Here is a 19133-nt window from a genome sequence, read left to right as displayed (position 1 = left end):
TTGATGGGTTTGCAGTTTTAAGTCACTTTAGCTACACTGTGGATATTTAATGCAAAGGGAACAAAATTAAAGGCTAATGAACTAGTTAAGAGATAAATATGTATTTCTCACCTGTAGCTAAGTAAGAGAAGTAAACTGCATGATGTTGAAGATCCATCACCTCTGCTTCTGTAAACCTTCCCAGCTCTTTCCCTTTTGTACATTCTCTCCTTGAGACAATTTCCCATCAGCTTATAATAGCTCCCCTTGGTTTGAGGAAACTTTTTCTAAGGCAGATGTAAATAAGCTTTTGGAGGAATGATAGGCACAAGTTTTACATGATAGTAGTGTTTTCCAGTACTGTTAAGCCCTTCTGTTTTGATTATAGACTTTTGGGGATAAAAACAGAAACTCCAAGTACTGCCTCAACTAATGCAAGTACACCACAGTCAGTGAGTAACGTGGTTCATTATCTGGCAATGGCCCTGTTTCAAATAGAACAGGGCATTGAGCGGCGTTTTCTTAAAGCTCCACTTGGTAAGTGTCTTTTTATTTTAATGTTACATTTCAAATTATTTTGAAATTGCCTTTTAGAGGAACTTTATTAATTGCCATAACAAAATTGATAGACTAATGGGAAGAAATTGTTTTCATTTTAAAAGATGAATCCTTTCAGGTAAAATTTATCATTTAAATAATGCATATTCATATTAGGATTTTTTTTTTTTTTTGGTCCTGGAGCCTGAACTCTGGACTTGGGGGCTGTCTCTGAGCTCTTAGCTCAAAGCTAGCGCCCTACCACTTGAACCACAATGCCACTTCCCATTTTTTCTGCTCATGTGGTGCTGAGGGATCAAATCCAGGGCCTCATGCATGCAAGGCAAGCACTCTAGGAAATGTTTTTAAATTATTTCTTTCAATTGCATCCTTTATAAAGACTTCATCTAAAGAAAGATTACCCATTTGCAACTGGCAAACCTCAAATAATCAGAATTATGCATGAGTATTTATTCTTGGTGACATAAATCTTTTACCACTTGAGGTATAATTTTTAAAATATGAGCTATAGACTGAAGCACTACAATTTATGGTTACAATTTATGCTCTACAATTTATGGTTAAAATGATAGAAACAGTACTTACTGTCTATATCATCTTTTGGCAGTTTCTGAAATCAGTAGGCACTTTTTTTTGGTAGTAGTGGAGTTTGAATTTAGGGCCTCTAGCTTGCTAAGCAGGTATTGTACCAATTTGAGCTACACCTTTTGCTTTGGTTATTTTTGAGATAGTCTCACTGTTTGCCTGGGCTAGCCTGAGCTATGGTTTTCCTATTTACACTTCCCACCATAGCTGGTATGACAGACACACACCACCATAAACTCCTCTTTTTCTGTTGAGATAAGGGTCTCACAATCTGGGATCCTCCCAACCAGAGTCTTCAGGAGCTGGGATTACAACTGTAAGTCACAAAAAGCCACCATGCTGAGCATTTAATTAAAATTTTTTATTTTCATTTATTTATTTATTTTGTCGGTTGTGGGGCTTGAACTTTGGGCCTGGGTGCTGTCCCTCAGCTCTTCGGCTCAAGGCTAGTACTCTACCACTTGAGCCACAGAACCACTTCTAGTTTTCTGGTAGTTTACTGGAGATAAGTCTCATAGACTTTTCTGCCTGGGCTGGCTTTGAACAGCGATCCTCAGATCTCAGCCTCGAGTAGCTAGGATTACAAGCATGAGCCACCAGTGCCCAGCTTAGTAAACAAATTCTTTTTTTTTTTTTTTTTCTGGGGGGGGGGGTCTGGTCGTGGGGCCTGAACTCTGGGCCTGGGCACTGTCCCTCAGCTCTTCAGCTCAAGGATAGCACTCTACCACTTGAGCCACAGCGCCACTTCTGGCTTTTTTTTTTTTTTTTTTGCTTATGTGGTGCTGAGGAATCGAACCTAGGGCCTCATGCATGCAAGGCAAGCACTCTACTGAGCCACCTTCCCAGCCAGTAAACAAATTCTTAAAAGACCAGTCTGGGAATCTAATCTTTAGGGGTTTAAAAATTCAAAAATTATGTCATAATTGCCTTTACTTCTTTCCATGTTGTCTTTTTAAGATATTATATTTACAATTCATCATACTAAAAAATATGTGTTTATAATGGGATTCTAAAAGAAAAATTTTTTTCATTCTTACATATCTTAAAAATTATTTTTAAGTAATTTTACAAAGGAGGTGTCATATAACAAGTTTATGACTGTAAAGCAAGAAATAATTTTTAAAACAATTTCTTTTTGGTCTCATTGAAAGTACTTGAATAAAGTTCTTGAACAATTGAAGTAGTGTGAAAAAACTTATTTTAATAGATATCAGAACAATTTTAGAATTTGAATATATGTAAAATGTCTTTTCTTTTTTTCTCCCAGCCCTAGGGCCTGAACTCTGGGCCTGGGTGCTGTCCCTGAGCTTTTGTGTTCAAGGCTAGCATTCTACCATTGGAGCCATAGCTCCACTTCCAGCTTTTTTGGGTAGTGTTAGTGGAGATAAGGTTGGCTTTGAACTATAATCCTCAGATCTCAGCTTCCTAAGTAGCTAGGATTACAGACATACGCCATGGGTGCCCTCCCAAATTGTCTTTTTTAATTGAAGAGTTTGTGCCTTCTCATTCTAAACCTATTCATTTTTTGAAAATTGATCATTTCATGTATGAACTGGAATAATGAAGCTAGTTGAGATTGATTGGGGAATAGGAATGAGGAAGGTTCAGAAGAGGTAAATCTCATCAAGGCATGAGGTATGTGTGTATGGTCATGTCAGAATGAAACATCCTTGTACAATTAAGTGAGTGTAATAAAAATAATTTATAATTCCACCATGAGCCTAAATAACTCACAGATTACATTGAATGAAGCAGGTGTAAGAATGCACCATGTATGAACACAGCTCATAAAACTATAAGGATTAATATTTGCTATGTCACTCCAGTCTTCAGTGAGTCTACCAACCCTGGAGATAAATACTGCTCCACATATTACTATTAAGGAACCTGAGCTCAAGTTCATGTAAGCACCAATACTCACCACAAAGCATACTATAAGCCTGTATTTCCTTAATCATAATGCTACTGCTTGAGAGGCATCATAGTAGGAGTATGACATTACAGAACCAAATTATGTATGGAGTCTTACACACATTGCTGAATTTGGACATATGGTACATCCTTCATAATTAAGACAGATGTTTTGTTTGGATGCCAGTGGCTTACTCTTGTAACCCTGGCTACTCAGGAAGCTGCAATCTGAGGATTCTGGTTAAAATCAGACTGGAAAGACAGATCTGAGAGACTCCAATTAGCCAGCAAAATCCAGAAGTGGAGGTGTTGTTTCAAATGGTAGAATATCAGCCTTGAGACAAAAGCTTAACAAAAGAGCAAGACTTCCCCCTCCCCCCCACCCACACACACACACAGAAAAGGATGTTTTGGGACTAGGCATGGTGGCAATTCAGAACTACTCAGGAGGAGCAGCCCAAGAGAATCAAGGTCAAGTCTAGCCTCAGTAATAATTTAGTGAAACATTCCTCCCCATCTCAACCAACAAGCCAGATGTGGTTGGTACACACCTATGGTCCCAACTACATGAGACGCTGTAGGTAAGAGAATCATGATCTGTGAGGCCCACCCTGGGCAAAAACTTGAGGCTCTATCTGAAAAAGAATAAAAAGGAGCTGGAAGTATGGTTCAAGTAGTAGAATGCCTGCCTAGCAAGCAGGATGCTGATTTCAAGCTGAGAATTTTGGGAAAATTAAGAATCAGCAGTATTAAAGATTAAGATGGAGATGACATGAAGGTGTAAAATGATGGAATAAGTAGATTGACTGCATGTTGCCAAATCATTTCGTTTTTTTAGCCCAAAAGACAGGGATGGTGATGTTAATGACAGAAGGTTTTAAATGCTTCTGTGTAAATATTGGTGTTCAAAATTCTTTGTGAGGGTGTTATTAGCATTCTTTTTACTTACCTCAGTTTTAAAATATTTTCATAGAGCTTTTAAGACAGTATAGTTGGTACTTATACATACATGCATGATAAATTTAACCACTACCACTGGGATAAAATTTACATATCATGAAATTCACTCTCATATATCCTTTGTTGGTACTGGCCTTTGCTTGCTAGGCAAGTTCACTTGAGCTGCTCATGCAGCCTTTTTTGTTTATTTTTTTGAGATAAAGTCTCATGTTTTTGCCCCAAGTCAGCTTGGACCATTATCCTCTATTTACACTTACCATAAAGATGGAATGGTAGGTGTGTACCACCATTCCAAGCTATTGATATGGAAGGCTCTCAAAACTTTGCTCAGGCTGGCCTCAAACCACCTTTCTCCTAATCTCCGGCTCCCAAGTATTCTGGATTGTGTAAGCTGACAAATTCACCATTTTAAAGTGGTTTCTCACAGTAATAAATATACTGATCCAATACCACATCTAGTTTAAGAATATCATCATAAGCCCAAAAGTTTAAACCTCATGTGTGATTTTTAGTAGAAATCTTTTCTCGGAAAGTGAGGAAGGAACATGCTTGATTGATTGTAGTCATATTTATCCAGTTTTCTAAATTGGATCAAGATTCGATACAAAGACTAGATTGGGAACACATTGTCTTCTTAACTATTGGAATCCATCCTCAAGCATTTGACTTACAGGTTTTATGTCATGAATAACATGTGGCACAGCAGGTATTTTAAGTGAGATTTTTTGTTTTCAGTGTCATGCCTGGTGTTTTTGTTAACCAGTGGAAAAGATGTAAAATCTAGCCCATTTAACCTGCTGAGAACATAGTTGTAGGTGATGCGTAGGTTTGCCTAGAAACTTCAATCACTTTTCCTCTTATTTTAGATGCCAGTGACAGTGGGCGCTCTTATAAAACAGTCTTGGACCGCTGGAGAGACTCTCTCCTTTCCTCTGCTAGTCTATCTCAAGTCTTCCTTCACTTGTCCACCTTGGATCGAAGTGTGATATGGTCTAAATCGATACTTAATGCTCGATGCAAGATCTGTCGGAAGAAGGGTGATGCTGAAAACATGGTTCTTTGTGATGGCTGTGACAGGGGTCATCACACCTACTGTGTCCGACCAAAGCTCAAGGTATTTCTTTTGTTTTTCTACTTCTCAGATGTGAATTGATATATTGAGATTCTGATCAGTACACGGGTAGTGATCATTTATGTGTCTTACTTACTCAGGCTGTGCCTGAAGGAGATTGGTTTTGTCCAGAATGTCGACCAAAGCAGCGTTCTAGAAGACTCTCCTCTAGACAGAGACCATCCTTGGAAAGTGATGAAGATGTGGAAGAGAGTGTGGAAGGTGAGGATGATGACGATGAGGAGGAAGAGGAGGATCAAAGTGAAGAGGAAGAATATGAGGTAGAGCAAGATGAAGATGACTCCCAGGAAGAGGAAGAGCTCAGGTAAGTCGTAACACAATTGAATGAGTCTGCCTGTCTTAATTACAGTCTTCTGACTACTGAGATATTTGTATGATAGTTGGAACCCATAACTTTTAAAACTAGTGCGTAATGTAGGAGTCTAAAATTATCCTTACATTTTAGATATTATAAATATAAAACTATGCCTAGGGTAGTATTGTGCTCTTGCACATCACCCCTTAACAACTTCTCTATTATTATGAGGGTTCTGCAATCTGGCACACCATCAGCAGGCCTAATGAATAGGTTTGAAGTCTAGATTCCTGCTGTGGTAGTACTGAGTCAGTCTCAGTCCCCAGCTTAGTTAGGAATACACACTCACACAAAAAAGTAAATATTTAAAGGGGGGGGCATTATATTACATGTTAGTGTTTTTTTGTTTGTTGTTTTTGGTGTTAGTACTGGGACTTGAACTCAAGTTCTCATCCTCTTGTTTTATCTTCTTCACTCACAGCTGGCACTCTACCACTTGAGCCATGCTTCCAGTTCTGATTTTTGCTGGTTAATTGGAGTTAGGGTCTCTTGGATTTGTCTGCCCAGGCTAGCTTCAAACCTTGATTCTCAGATCTCAGCCTCCTGAATAGCTAGATTACAAGCGTGAGCCATTAGCACTTGGGTACATATTAGTTTTTTTGGGCAAAGTTGCTTCAAATATTAGAACAGGGCCCTGGGTTCAGTCTGCAATACTGGAGACTAGAAAGAAAAATGAGGGTAGAATTTGGAAAAATTTTTAGAAACATTCTCAATTAACTCGAAGTCTGTATATGAGAGCTGGGGTTGGGGGTTAAAGAGGAGATTTACAAGTTGGTTTCATCCTTTTAATTAAAGGCAGCTGAAAAATTAAAGTAAAAGCTCTTGGTTTGGGGCTAGGAAGGTGGCTCAGTCGTAGAGCGCTTGCCTTGCATGCATGAGGCCCTGGGTTCAATTCTTCAGCACCACATAAGCAAAAAGAAAAAAAAGCTGGGGGGCTGGGAAAATGGCTCAGTGGTAGAGCGCTTGCCTTACATGCAGGAGGCCCTGGGTTCGATTCCTCAGCACCACATAAGCAAAATGAAAAAAGCTGGAAGTGGCACTCTGGCTCAAGTGGTAGAGCTCTAACCTTGAGCTGAAGAGCTGAAGGACAGTGCCCAGGCCCAGAGTTCAGGCCCCACAACTGGACCCAAAAAAAAAAGAAAAAAAAGCTGGAAGTGGTGCTGTGGCTCAAGTGATAGAGCTATACCCTTGAGCTGAAGAGCTGAGGGACAGCACCAAGGCCCAGAGTTCAGGCCCCACGACTGGACCCCCTCATAAAAAACAAAAACAAAAAAAAATCTTGGTTTGGTATTTATTTATTTATTTTTTGCTTATGTGGAAATGTCCATTGATGTCATTCTTTTTTTTTTTTTTTTTTGGGGGGGGGGGGGGAGTCCAGTCGTGGGGCCTGAACTCTGGGCCTGGGCACTGTCCCTCAGCTCTTCAGCTCAAGGCTAGCGCTCTACCACTTGAGCCACAGCGCCACTTCTGGCTTGTTTTCTTTTTGCTTATGTGGTGCTGGGGAATTGAACCCAGGGCCTCAGGCATGCAAGGCAAGCGCTCTACCACTGAGCCACCTTCCCAGCCCCTTGGTTTGGTATTTAAGAACTACAGGTTCATGGCCTACTTCAGTATCAGCACTTGGCTGAAACTGTAGGTTGCCTTTATATCAGTAATAGAAGTGATAAAGTTTTAGATGGGTATGATTGTGTTAGCCCTGTGATCCCAGGTACTTCAGAGGCAGTCAAGAGAATCTTTACTTCAAGGCCTTCCTGTTTAAGCAAAAGGCAGCTAGGCACTGGTGGCTCATGCCTATAATCCTAGCTACTCAGGAAGCTGAGATCTGAGGATGGAGGTTGGAAGTCAGCCCAGACAGAAAAGCCTGAAAGACTCTACAATTAACTAGCAAAAAGCTAGGCTGGTAGTATGGCTCAAATGGTAGAGCCAGCCAAGCAAGTGTGAGACCTTGAGAGTTCAAACCCCAGTAATGCTTTAAGGGCAGGGGAAGAACTACAAGATAATTTAGCATAAGTAACTTAGGAATTGGTTTTTATGATGATGAATGTAGAATTACCAAGAAAATACTGCATAATGTCCTTACATTTCAAAGAAATACTTTTAAGCGTATTTTAGATCTCCCTGAAAACTATTATTGGCTTCTAAACTTAAAACATTGAGTATAAATCTGCTACACAGGAAAGTAATTTATGTAGAATTCACTGGCTAAATAAAAGAAATCATGTGTTCATCATTACTCTGTACAGTAACCGTGTTTTCCAACAATATTTGTAGCCCACCAAAACGAGGAAGACCACAACTTAGATTGCCAATTAAAACAAGAACAAGACTTAGCTCTTCTTTCCCAAGCCGTGGCCTACGACAAGAACCTGGAAGATACCCTTCAAGGAGTCAGCAGAGTACCCCCAAAACAACTATTTATTCTAAAACTACTGGTAGAAACTTGAGAAAGATCAAGTCTGCACCTCCTACGGAAACTAAGTCTTTAAGAATTACCAGTCGTTCTACCCGCCACAGCCATGGCACACTGCAAGCAAATGTGTTTGTGGAACTACTTAGTCCTCGCCGAAAAAGCAGAGTGAGGAAAAGTGCTGATAATACACCAGAAAACAGTCCCAGCTTCCCTGACTTCAGAGTTATCACTACAAAGTCAGGTGATCACTCCAGACTTTCTCTCCAAGATGGTGAATCCAAGAGAAGAGGCAAGAAAAGACAATCTACAGGTATACAGTCTAAATTCTTCCTTACCTTAAAAAATTGAATAGTTTGGAAGCATTGTATATTTTGAAGTGTCCCCTATAACACCACATTTCATTGTTTCCCACTTTTCCTCCCCCAGACTGCATACTTGTCACATAAACACATTATATTATTATATATTACATTATATTATTTGATAAGATTCCCTTCTGAAATACTAGATTTGGGGTGAGGGGGGTAGGGTTGAGGGAAGTAACATTTTAAGAGAGCAAACAAGTTTTTGTTTTTTGCTGGTCCTGGGGCTTTTTGTAGGGCCTGGGCACTGTCCCTGAGCTGCTTTTGTTCAAGGCTGCCACTCTTACCACTTGAGTCACCATGCCACTTCTTTTTTGAGTAGTTTATTGGAGATAAAAGCCTCATGAACTTTCCTGCTCCAGCTGACTTCGAACCACGGTCCTTACATCTCAGCCTCCTAAGTAGCTACAATTATAGCCACCAGCACCTGGCACATAAGTTTTTTTGTTATATTTTCTTGTTGTTTGGGGGTTCTTTGGGTTCTTTTTGCCGGTCGTGGGGCCTGAACTGTATGTAGGCCTGGATGCTGACTCTCAGCTCTTCAGCTCAAGGCTAGTGCCCTACCACTTGAGCCACAGCACCACTTCTGGCTTTTTCTGCTTATGTGGTGCTGAGGAATCGAACCCAGGGCCTTATGCATGCAAGGCAAGCACTCTAGGACTGAGCATCTTCCCAGCCCCTGGGTTTTTTTTTGTTGTTGTTTTCAGTTGTGGGGTTTGAACTCTGGGCCTGGGCGCTGTCCCTCAGTTAAAGGTGAATGCTCTACCATGTGAGCCACAGCACCACTTCGTTTTCTCAGTGGTTTATTGGAGATAAGAGTCTCACAGAGTTTCCTGCCCAGGCTGCCTTTTGAACTGCAGTCCTCAGATCTCAGCCTCCTGAGTAGCTAGGATTACAGGTGTGCACCACTGGCACCCAGCACACATAAGTTTTTCAATTATGGTTTTGGGAGATTTTTGTTTGCTTGCTTTTGGGGAATACTGGGATTTGAACTTGAGTTTATAAGATAAGTACTCTGTTACTTTACTCCTAGTCCTTTTTCTTTAATTATTTTTCAAGTAGTCATGCATTTTGCCCTTTGTTGCTTAGGCCATAATTGTGTGGTGCTGAATGTATTTTATTGTTTATGAAGTCTTACTAACTTTTTGCCTAGGCTGGCCTCGAACTATTCTCTTCCAATTTTTACCCCTCATAAATAGCTAGGATTACAGACATCAGATGCCATGGCTGGCTTACTTATGAGTGTTATTATTTTTGGGTTTTCTATTTTCTGTACTGGAGTTTTCTCTTTTGGGACCTCACACTTGCTTGTTCAACTGATGTTCTCGCAACTGGGCCTTTTCTGATTACGTTCTGGCTAATTTAGACATGGAGTCTCACTCAGATCCTCTAAATCTCAGCCTCCTGAATAGCTAGGATTACTGTCAGGAGTCAACAGCATCTAGCAATTATTTTTACTTACAGTAATCTGTATCCACAAAAAAAAATTTTTTTTGTTTTTTGTTTTGGGGGGGTTTTGTCAGTCGTGGGGCTTGAACTCTGGGCCTGAGTGCTGTCTCTCAGCTCTTCAGCTCAAGGTGAGTACTCTACCACTTGAGCCACAGCGCCACTTCCGGTTTTCTGGTGGTTAATTGGAGATTAGAGTCTCAGGGACTTTCCTGCCTGGGCTGGGTTTGGACCACGATCCTCAGACCTTAGCCTCCTAAGTAGCTAGGATTACAGGTATGAGCCACTGGTGCTTGGCTATTTTGGTGCTGGAGCTCAAACCCAGGACCTTGGGCATGCTAAGCATGCACTCTCCCATTAATCTACATTACTATTAGTCGTGTGTGTGTGTGTGTGTGTGTGTGTGTGTGTGTGTGTGTGTGTGTGTGTGTGTGTGTGTGTGTGTGTGTGTGTGTGTGTGTGTGTGTGTGTGTGTGTGTGTTTCTTCGTTTTCTAAGACACAGTCTTGCTATGTAACCCAGGCTGGTCTCAATTCTCCTGTCTTTGTGTTGAGAATACAGATATGATTCACCATGTCCAGCAAGTATATAAAAATCTTTCCTTTGCCAGGCGCTAGTGGCTCACGCCTGTAATCCTAGCTACTCAGGAGGCTGAGATCTGAGGATCATGGTTCAAAGCCAGCCCGGGCAGGAGAGCCTGTGAAACTCCTATCTCCAATAAAACACCAGAAAACCGGAAGTGGCACTGTAGCTCAAGTGGTAGAGCACTAGCCTTGAGCTGAAGAGCTGAGGGACAGCGCTCAGGCCCAGAGTTCAAGCCCACGACCGACCAAAAAAAAATCTTTCCTTTGTCTTTTTGGTGCTAGGGATTAACACAGAGCCTTACACATGATTAACACAAGCTTTACTTACTGAGCTACAAATATCCATGTCCATACATACATATAATTGTTGTTGGTGGTAGTGGTTATGGAGTTTCAACTCAAAGGCCTGGGTACTGTCCCTGAGCTCTTTTTGCTCAAGGCTTGTGCTCTACCACTTTGAGCCACATTGCTGCTTCCAGTTTTCAGTTGGTTAATTGGAGATAAGAGTCTCATGGGTTTTCCAGCCCATGCTGGCTTTGAACTGCAATTCTCAGATCTCAGCCTACTGAGTAGCTAGGATTAAAGAGGTGAGCCTCCAGTGCCCAGAACCACTGAGCTATATTTTCTTAATTTAATTCTTTCTTCTCTTTTCTTCATTCTTTGTCTTTAATCATTTCTCTTTTTTATGACAATAGGAGTAAAACTTTGATATTTCTAAAAAAAAAATAGGGTGGTTTTTTTTGTTGTTGTTGATTTTTTTGGTCAGTCGTGGGGCTTGGATTCTAGGCCTGGATACTGCCCCTGGACTCTTTTCCCTCAACGCTAGTGCTCTACCATTTTGAGCCATAGAGCCACCTCTGGCTTTCTAGTGGTTAATTGGAGATAAGAGTCTCACAGACTTTCTTCAGGCTGGCTTTGAACTAGGATCCTCAGATATCAGCCTTCTAAGTAGCTAGGATTACAGGCATGAGCCACTGGTGCCCAGCCAAAAAACAATTTTTTTATTTTTTTATTTTTTTTTAAGAGTCTCACAGACTTTTTTTTTTTTTTTTTTAATGAAGTCTGTGAGACTCTTTTTTTTTTTTGGTCCGGTCGTGGGGCCTGAACTCTGGGCCTGGGTGCTGTCCCTCAGCTCTTCAGCTCAAGGCTAGCGCTCTACCACTTGAGCCACAGCGCCACTTCCGGCTTTTTTTTTTCTTTTTGCTTATGTGATACTGAGGAATCGAACCCAAGGCCTCAGGCATGCAAGGCAAGCCACCTTCCCAGCCCAAACAATTTTTTTAATGCTACTATTTTTGCAAAGAATTATGGGTATCATGTTATTGAATTATTTGGATACATGAAATTACTGGTGAAAATGGCCTAGACTCTTATTTATATAGTCACCAGATTTTGATGTTTTAGGGGGGGAAGTTACCAGGTAATTAAACACCAGAGAGAGTTAACTTACCTTTTCCCATCCTCTTATCAATTCTAAACTCCAACCTGTTTGGAAAAATGATACACTTGGCCGGGCGCTGGTGGCTCACGCCTGTAATCCTAGCTACTCAGGAGGCTGAGATCTGAGGATCGCGGTTCAAAGCCAGCCCGGGCAGGAGAGACAGTGAGACTCCTATCTCCAATAAACCACCAGAAAACCGGAAGTGGCACTGTGGCACTGTGGCTCAAGTGGTAGAGCACTCGCCTTGAGCTGAAGAGCTGAGGGACAGCGCCCAGGCCCAGAGTTCAAGTCCCACGACCGACAAAAAAAAAAAGAAAAGAAAAATGATACACTTAAGGATTTTTTGTTTTATGCCAGTCTTGAGGCTTGAACTCAGGGCCTGGGCACTATCCCTGAGCTTTTTTGTTCAGGCTAGCACTCTACCACTTGAGCCACAGCTCTACTTCTGGCTTTTTTGGTGGTTAATTGGAGATAAGAATCTCAAGGTCAGGCAGTAGTGGCTCACACCTGTAATCCTAGCTATTCAGGAGGCTGAAATCTGAGGATCGTGGTTCAAAGCCAACCTAGGCAGAAAAGTCCATGAAACTTTTATCTCCAACTAACCACCAGAAAATTGAAGTGGCTCTGTGGCTCAAGTGGTAGAGTGCTCACCTTGAGCTGAAAAGCTCAGGGACAGCGCCCAGAGCCAGAGTTTAAGCCCCACGACCAACAACAACAGAAATTCTCATGGACTTTCTTTTCCTGCACAAGCTGGCTTTGAACTATGGTCTCAGATCTAAGCCTCCTGTGTAGCTAGGTTTTCGTTTTTTGTTTTTATGATACTGGGGATCAAACCAAGAGCATTGCATCTGTTAGGCAAGCACTTTGCCACTGAGCTACATTCCAGCCCAGTAGTTTAGGATTATAGGTATGAGTCACCTGTACCCAGTTGTTAAATACCCAAGATAATTTACATAAAGGGCTGGTTTCTAGATCTGCAGAGGTTCTTAATATGTTGTAGGGTGGAGGATGGGAAGGGATGGGAAGGGGAAACAAAGGAGGAGGCTACAATGCTTGATAAGAAATGTACTCATAAATCATTTAAATGGGATACAGGTGGACCCATTGCAACAATGAGATGTACAAGTCATTATATCGAAAACGAACTTTACAACTTTGGTGCGGGGAGAGAGGGGGAAGGATTGCATGGGGGGCAGGGGGAGGATGGGAAGGGGAAACAAAGGAGGAGGCTACAATGCTTGATAAGAAATGTACTCATTATCTTGACCATGTAATTATAACTCCTCTACAGTATTTTCACAATAAAAAAAAAAAAGAGTATGTTGTAGAAAATATTAGAGAATTACTTAATTTGGGGCTGGGAATGTGGCTTAGTGGTAGAGTGCTTGCCTAGCATGAATGAAGCCCTGGGTTCAATTCCTCATATAAACAGAAAAAGCCAGAAATGGCTTTGTGGCTCAAGAGATAAGAGTGCTAGCCTTAAGCAAAAGAATTTGCTCAGGGACAGTCCCAGGCCCTGAGTTTAAGCCCCAGGACTGGCAAAAAAAAAAAAAAATACCTAATTTCATTTTATTATAGTTGAAAATGTTTTTTATAGAATGGGTAAACATAATTCACAAACTTTGTGTTCTAGATTTTTCTTTTTTATTACTTTATTTTATGATCTATTTCCAATGAATGTTTGTTTCTAATGAAAATTTTTAAGATCAAAAAGGAAATCATAACCCAGATGTTTATATCTCTTATGGATCTATTATCTGTTAGAATAAGCTTTTTTGATCTGTATTTTGCTTTGCTGTTACTTAAAATGTCTTGATTTACTCAGAATCTTCTCCTATGCCACTGAATCGAAGGAGCTCTGGCCGACAGGGAGGAGTTCATGAATTGTCTGCTTTTGAACAGCTTGTTGTAGAATTGGTACGACATGATGACAGCTGGCCTTTTTTGAAACTTGTTTCTAAAATCCAGGTAATAACATACCTTATAAAAATGTGTTTGTGGAGCCGGGAAGATGGCTCAGTAGTAGAGCGCTTGCCTTGCATGCATGAGGCCCTGGGTTCCATTCCTCAGTACCACATAAGCAGAAAAAGCCAGAAATGGTGCCGTGGCTCAAGTAGTAGAGCGCTAGCCTTGAGCTGAAGAGCTGAGGGACAGCACCCAGCTGGGCCCAGAATTCAGCTATCATGACCGACAAAAAAAAAAATTGTGTTTGTATATAATAGCCTGATTTAGTCTATGACAACTTTGAAATTGTCAAAGCTTCTGTTATCCATTGTCTGTTTATAAAAGTATACACTTAGAAGGTTGATATTGGTACTGAAAAGTGTGTAGTTAGACAACATGATCTCTTCAGTCCCATCTAATCTTGTGTCTGAGGCTTTATAAATGATGCTTTTTGATTGTTTTATATAATAAATATATAGTTAATTCAGCTTGATACCATTAGTGATATTTCTCTTGTACCCAGCAATGGTTCTCAAACTTCAGTGAACATGAGAATCATTTGGAGAGCTTGTTAAAAGTTAATTCTGACATTTCTGATTACAGGCTCACATCTGAGATCCTAGCTACTAAGGAGGAGATCTGAGTGTCTCAGTTCAAAGCCAGTCCAGGCAGAAAAGTCCCCATGAGACTCTTAGCTCCAATACACCACTTAAAATCTGAAGTGAAGCTGTGACTCAAAGTGATAGAGCAACTAGCTTTGAGCAAAAGAGCTCAGAGACAGCTCCCAGAGTTTAAGCCTTGTTGCACACTGCCGCCTCCCCCCCCCCCCCCAAAAAAAAAAAAGATATTTCTGAGACCCGTTCTGGGGTTTTTGATATACTAGATCTAGATTGCTGGCCAACATTTTTTTTTTTTTTTGGCCAGTCTTGGGGATTGAACTAAGGGCCTGGGCACTGTCTCTGAGCTTCTTTTTGCTCAAGACTAGCATTCTAGCTTTGAGCCACAGTGCCACTTGCAGCTCAGTTCTGGCTTTTTCTGTGTATGTGGTACCAAGGAATTGAATCCAGGGCTTAATGGATGCTAGGCAAGCACTTTACCACTGAGCCACATTCCCAGCCCCGCCACTTGCATTTCTGAGAAGGTATTAATATAAGATAGCATGAATGGCCTGGCCATACTCAGGAGTGCACGGTACCTGCTGTCTCACAGAGCTGTACTGGCAGTTGTAATGATGGTGCAGATGGAGAAGGACTGGACGTTGATTTGAGAAGAAAATATCAGGAATTAAAAAGTGTTTCATGAACTAGCTGTTAGGAGTGGTTGTTCAAAAAAGAATAACAGTTTCAGTGGTGAGAGATGGAATAGGGCATTTTAGGAAAAGGAGGCTATAGATTAAACACCCAAAAATGAGAATGTGGGCACTAGTGGGTAGCTTGAATGAAGTTAAATCTCAGGCATGATTGTATTGTAAAGGACCTCATTTGTCCATGTAGTGAGGCTTTCTGAGTAAAAAAGTGATGTCAGAATTCTACTTTGCAATTTCTGAATTAAGAATTTAAAGGATTATTTAATATTGAATAGTTTAGCAAAAAATGATAGAGCGCTGGCCTTGAGCAAGAAAGCTCAATGACAATGCCCAGGCTCTGAGTTCAAACCTCATGACTAATAAAAAGAAAAAGAAAAATCCTCATAGGTTGTTTTTGTTTTAAAAGTTTTATCACATGCATTCTATTCCTTATTACAAACTCAGTAATGTTCATTTAAAATATGTATATGAATGCATGCATTGTTTTTTAGATGTATAAGTCCAAAAATGTCTCTACATAGTGAAACCCAGGGATCTGCCTCAGCCTTCTGAGTTCTGGGATTACATCCAGTATTTTACAGCATTATAATGACTGAAATTTATGGAATAATAGCATTCAAAAGTATTAAGTTGCTTTTCAAGTATAAAATCTTTATGTACTTAACCTTGCATTTTCAATAAACTTTTTAAGTATGGCAAGATATAACTGGAATTATTTTACAGGTTCCGGACTACTACGACATCATTAAAAAACCTATTGCCTTAAATATAATTCGAGAAAAAGTGAACAAATGTGAATATAAATTAGCATGTAAGTAATTTGTTTTCTTTTGATTTTTTGTTGTTTAGGAGGTATAGAAGCTGATATGGAGTTAGTTTAGGTGGCATTCCCAGAATCCATAAAATGCTTATCCAGAAATGAAAGATGGTTTAGGACTAATAAGTTAGATATTCTGTAGAATCTGGTCTTATCAGAAAAGTGTTTTGAGCCTAGAGCTAATGCCTATAATACTAGCTACTCAGAGGCTGAGATCTGAGGATAGGCAGACAATCTGATACTTTCATCTCCAATTAACTAACAGAATGCTGGAAATTGAGGAGATGTGGTGGCTCAAGCGGTAGAAGCACCAGTCTTGATGGAAAAAACCAGGCCAGGATCATGAGGCCCTGAGTTAAAGCCCAAGTATTGGCACCCCCCAAGAAAAGAAAGAAAAAGAAAGGAAGGAAGGAAGGGAGGGAAGGAAGAAGGAAAGGACAGACAAAAGGATTTTCTTGGGCTGGAGTGTGGTTTAGTGGTAGAGTGTTTGCCTTGCATGCATGAAGCCCTGTGTTCAATTCCTTAGTACCACATACACAGAAAAAGCCGGAAATGGCAATGTGGCTCAAGTGATAAGAGTGCTAGCCTTGAGCAAAAAAAGAAAAAGTAGTAATAGTTCAGGGACAGTGCTCAGGTCCAGAGTTCAAGCCCCAGGACTGACAAAAAAAATTTAAAAATAATAATAAAAGGATTTTCTTATAATTACATAGTATATAATTGTATATGTCCAATAAGAATTTTAAATTTTTATATTTAAACAATTATAAACACCAATTCTGTCTTCATTCTTTTTGAGGGATGGGCTAACTTTAAAAAAAAAAACAAAAACGACTTTTGAACTTTCAGGGCTTCATGCTTCGTATGCAGGCACTTGACCAGTTGGACCTCACTCTTCCCATTTACACTTACTACTGTAGCTGGGATGATAGGCATATTCCACCAACACCTAGCTTTTTTTGTTGAGGTGATGCATTGCAAAGTTTTTTCCCCCAGGCTGGCCTGAAACTAAATTTTTCTGATCGTGGCAATCCATGACAAACATATACCACCACTGTTGGTTGGGACAGTGTCTCACAAACTTTTCCCCAATGAAAACATTTGAGGATAGTTTCAAACCACTATCGTCCCAATCCCCACCTCTAGAGTAGCATGGATTATAGGCATGAACCACTTGCTCACCACTCTTTCTTTTAAAAAATGAAGGGAAGGGGAGAAGAGTTTCTATTTTCTTAATGAAGTTGGAAGATATATAGATTGTCTTTATGAAGTGTATTTTTTCATTCTAATCTTGTTTGTTCTTTTTCTCTCTAGCTGAGTTTATTGATGATATTGAGTTAATGTTTTCAAACTGCTTTGAGTACAACCCTCGTAACACAAGTGAAGCAAAAGCTGGAACTAGGCTTCAAGCATTTTTTCATGTTCAAGCTCAAAAGCTTGGACTCCATGTGGCACCGAGCAATGTGGACCAAGTTAGCATACCGCCAACTGCCAAAAAGTCACGGATCTAATTTTGCCCTTCTAAAGAGTGTATGATGCCTTTGTGAAAAAAACAAATTGTTCATGAAAATGGAACCTTAAATCATGCTCTTAAGCAGACATTTATGCATAATGCAATAACAACTGATTGACCACATTGAGATGTGGCCTGCACTATATTCTCAACTTTGATATTAAGCACTCAGGAGAATGTAGGAAAGACTTCCTTTGCTACAGTTTTGTTTAGTATCTAATAAGTTTGATAGATGTATTGGATAATAGTACTGGTTTACAGAGGCTTTTGTATATTTTGAGATCAATTCATGTGTCCAGATACTTGGAAAATATTTTTTCAGCTATGATTTGACACTGAAATTTTTTTAGAAGTTGTAGTATTAAGGGGGATTTGTCTCTACAGACAAGTCCACTAGAGCACACACAGTTTAGAAACATGTTTCTGTGTCTTAAGAATCAGAAAGGATACATTGTTTCAACACTAGTATGAATGAGCCCGATTTTCTATTCTTGAAGTGCTATACCAGTGCTGGCTGGAGGTATTAAGTTGGAGTTTATTAACTAGATATTTATTTAGCATCCAGAGTAATTTGTGAATTTGTTTTATATTTATAAATTTATACTTGGAAAATGTTCTTTAATTTTTTAAACAATTTACTGTGTTTTTTGTTTATCTGGATAACTTTCTTAATGATCAATAAAAAATGGTATCACCTTACCTTTCCCCTGGCAGTTTTATAGAACTGTATTAAGAGTTTTTATGTACAACTTTTTAAGTGTACAAATAAAAATGATGCTTTTTTTTTTTTCAAGTATTTGGCATTTCTGGAATTTTTACCATGAAATCTATACTTCTGCTTTTGATATACCCAAGTCATAGGAAGGGATGCTGGCTAGTCTTGTCTCCAAGTATCCCCATACCCTGGAGAAGATAGCTCTAAACGGTGGCATTCTTGCAGTCTCACTAACAGGAGGAAAGGCAAGGAATCCATGCATCCAGTTAAGAAGTACTGTGGAGGGCACTGGGAAAGTGGCTCAGTGGTACAGTGCTTGCCTCGTGTGCATGAGGCAAAAGCTGGACTGGCGGGATGGCTCAAATAGTAGAGCACAGCCAAACAACCAAACCCAAGGTCCCAAATTCAGACCCTAGAACTGCTGGGGTCAGAGGGGGGGTGGGGAGGAAAGAAACATTCCACCAATCTAGACCACTTTTTGGAAGGAAATGGACAAATCAAGAATTAAAAAAAATATATTTGGAAATCCACAAAGAGAATCATAACTCCAAGTCTGAGTTGAACAACTTGGTAACATCTGGTAGAATAAAGTATGTTCAGAGTTCACATGTGTTAGAAATTCTAGCAGATCAAAGATTTAGTTTGAACTCTTTCCAAGTAGACCTAAGAACATCTACCACTCCCCCCAAACAGAAGGAGCTCTTGGTCTTTTTAAGTATGCATGTTATTTTGAAATTCCAAAGGCAAAATCTTTATTTTTGGCACTCCTTTTTAAATTTTTACATATATATATATATATATATATATATATATATATATATATGTGTGTGTGTGTGTGTGTGTGTGTGTGTGTGTGTGTTTTGAAATATGCATAGCATTACAGATAGACTAAATGGAGCTAATTAACATTACCTCATATTTTTGTGATGAGAACACTCCAAATCTGATAGTGATTTGATATCCAAATCTGATAGAGAATATAGTATTAACTTTAGTCACTACTTTGTACACTGAACTCTTAAATCTATTTCTTCTAATTGAAACTAACTATAGTTCTCATTTGCCTCAGGTTTTTGGTTTTTTTTTTTGCCTTATATCCAAAAAAACTTTTTTTTTTTT

General features: G+C 39.8%; 1 protein-coding gene across 1 annotated transcript in view; it reads left to right on the top strand.

Annotated features, from left to right (window-relative positions):
- Baz1a (bromodomain adjacent to zinc finger domain 1A) overlaps window positions 1-18086 on the top strand; it is a 101248-nt gene extending 83162 nt beyond the window's left edge. Inside the window, exons 21-27 of the mRNA XM_042677815.1 lie at window positions 368-516; window positions 4860-5107; window positions 5206-5429; window positions 7752-8200; window positions 13548-13690; window positions 15696-15783; window positions 17101-18086. Coding sequence (XP_042533749.1) covers window positions 368-516; window positions 4860-5107; window positions 5206-5429; window positions 7752-8200; window positions 13548-13690; window positions 15696-15783; window positions 17101-17297 — 1498 coding nt within the window. The 3' untranslated portion in view covers window positions 17298-18086. The remainder of the gene's footprint in view (window positions 1-367; window positions 517-4859; window positions 5108-5205; window positions 5430-7751; window positions 8201-13547; window positions 13691-15695; window positions 15784-17100) is intronic.
- The last annotated feature ends 1047 nt before the right edge of the window (window positions 18087-19133 follow it).

Source organism: Dipodomys spectabilis, unplaced genomic scaffold (assembly GCF_019054845.1).
Source record: "Dipodomys spectabilis isolate Male_0828 unplaced genomic scaffold, ASM1905484v1 ptg000042l, whole genome shotgun sequence".
NCBI classification, from domain to species: Eukaryota; Metazoa; Chordata; class Mammalia; order Rodentia; family Heteromyidae; genus Dipodomys; species Dipodomys spectabilis.
This window is presented reverse-complemented; position numbering and strand designations above follow the sequence as displayed.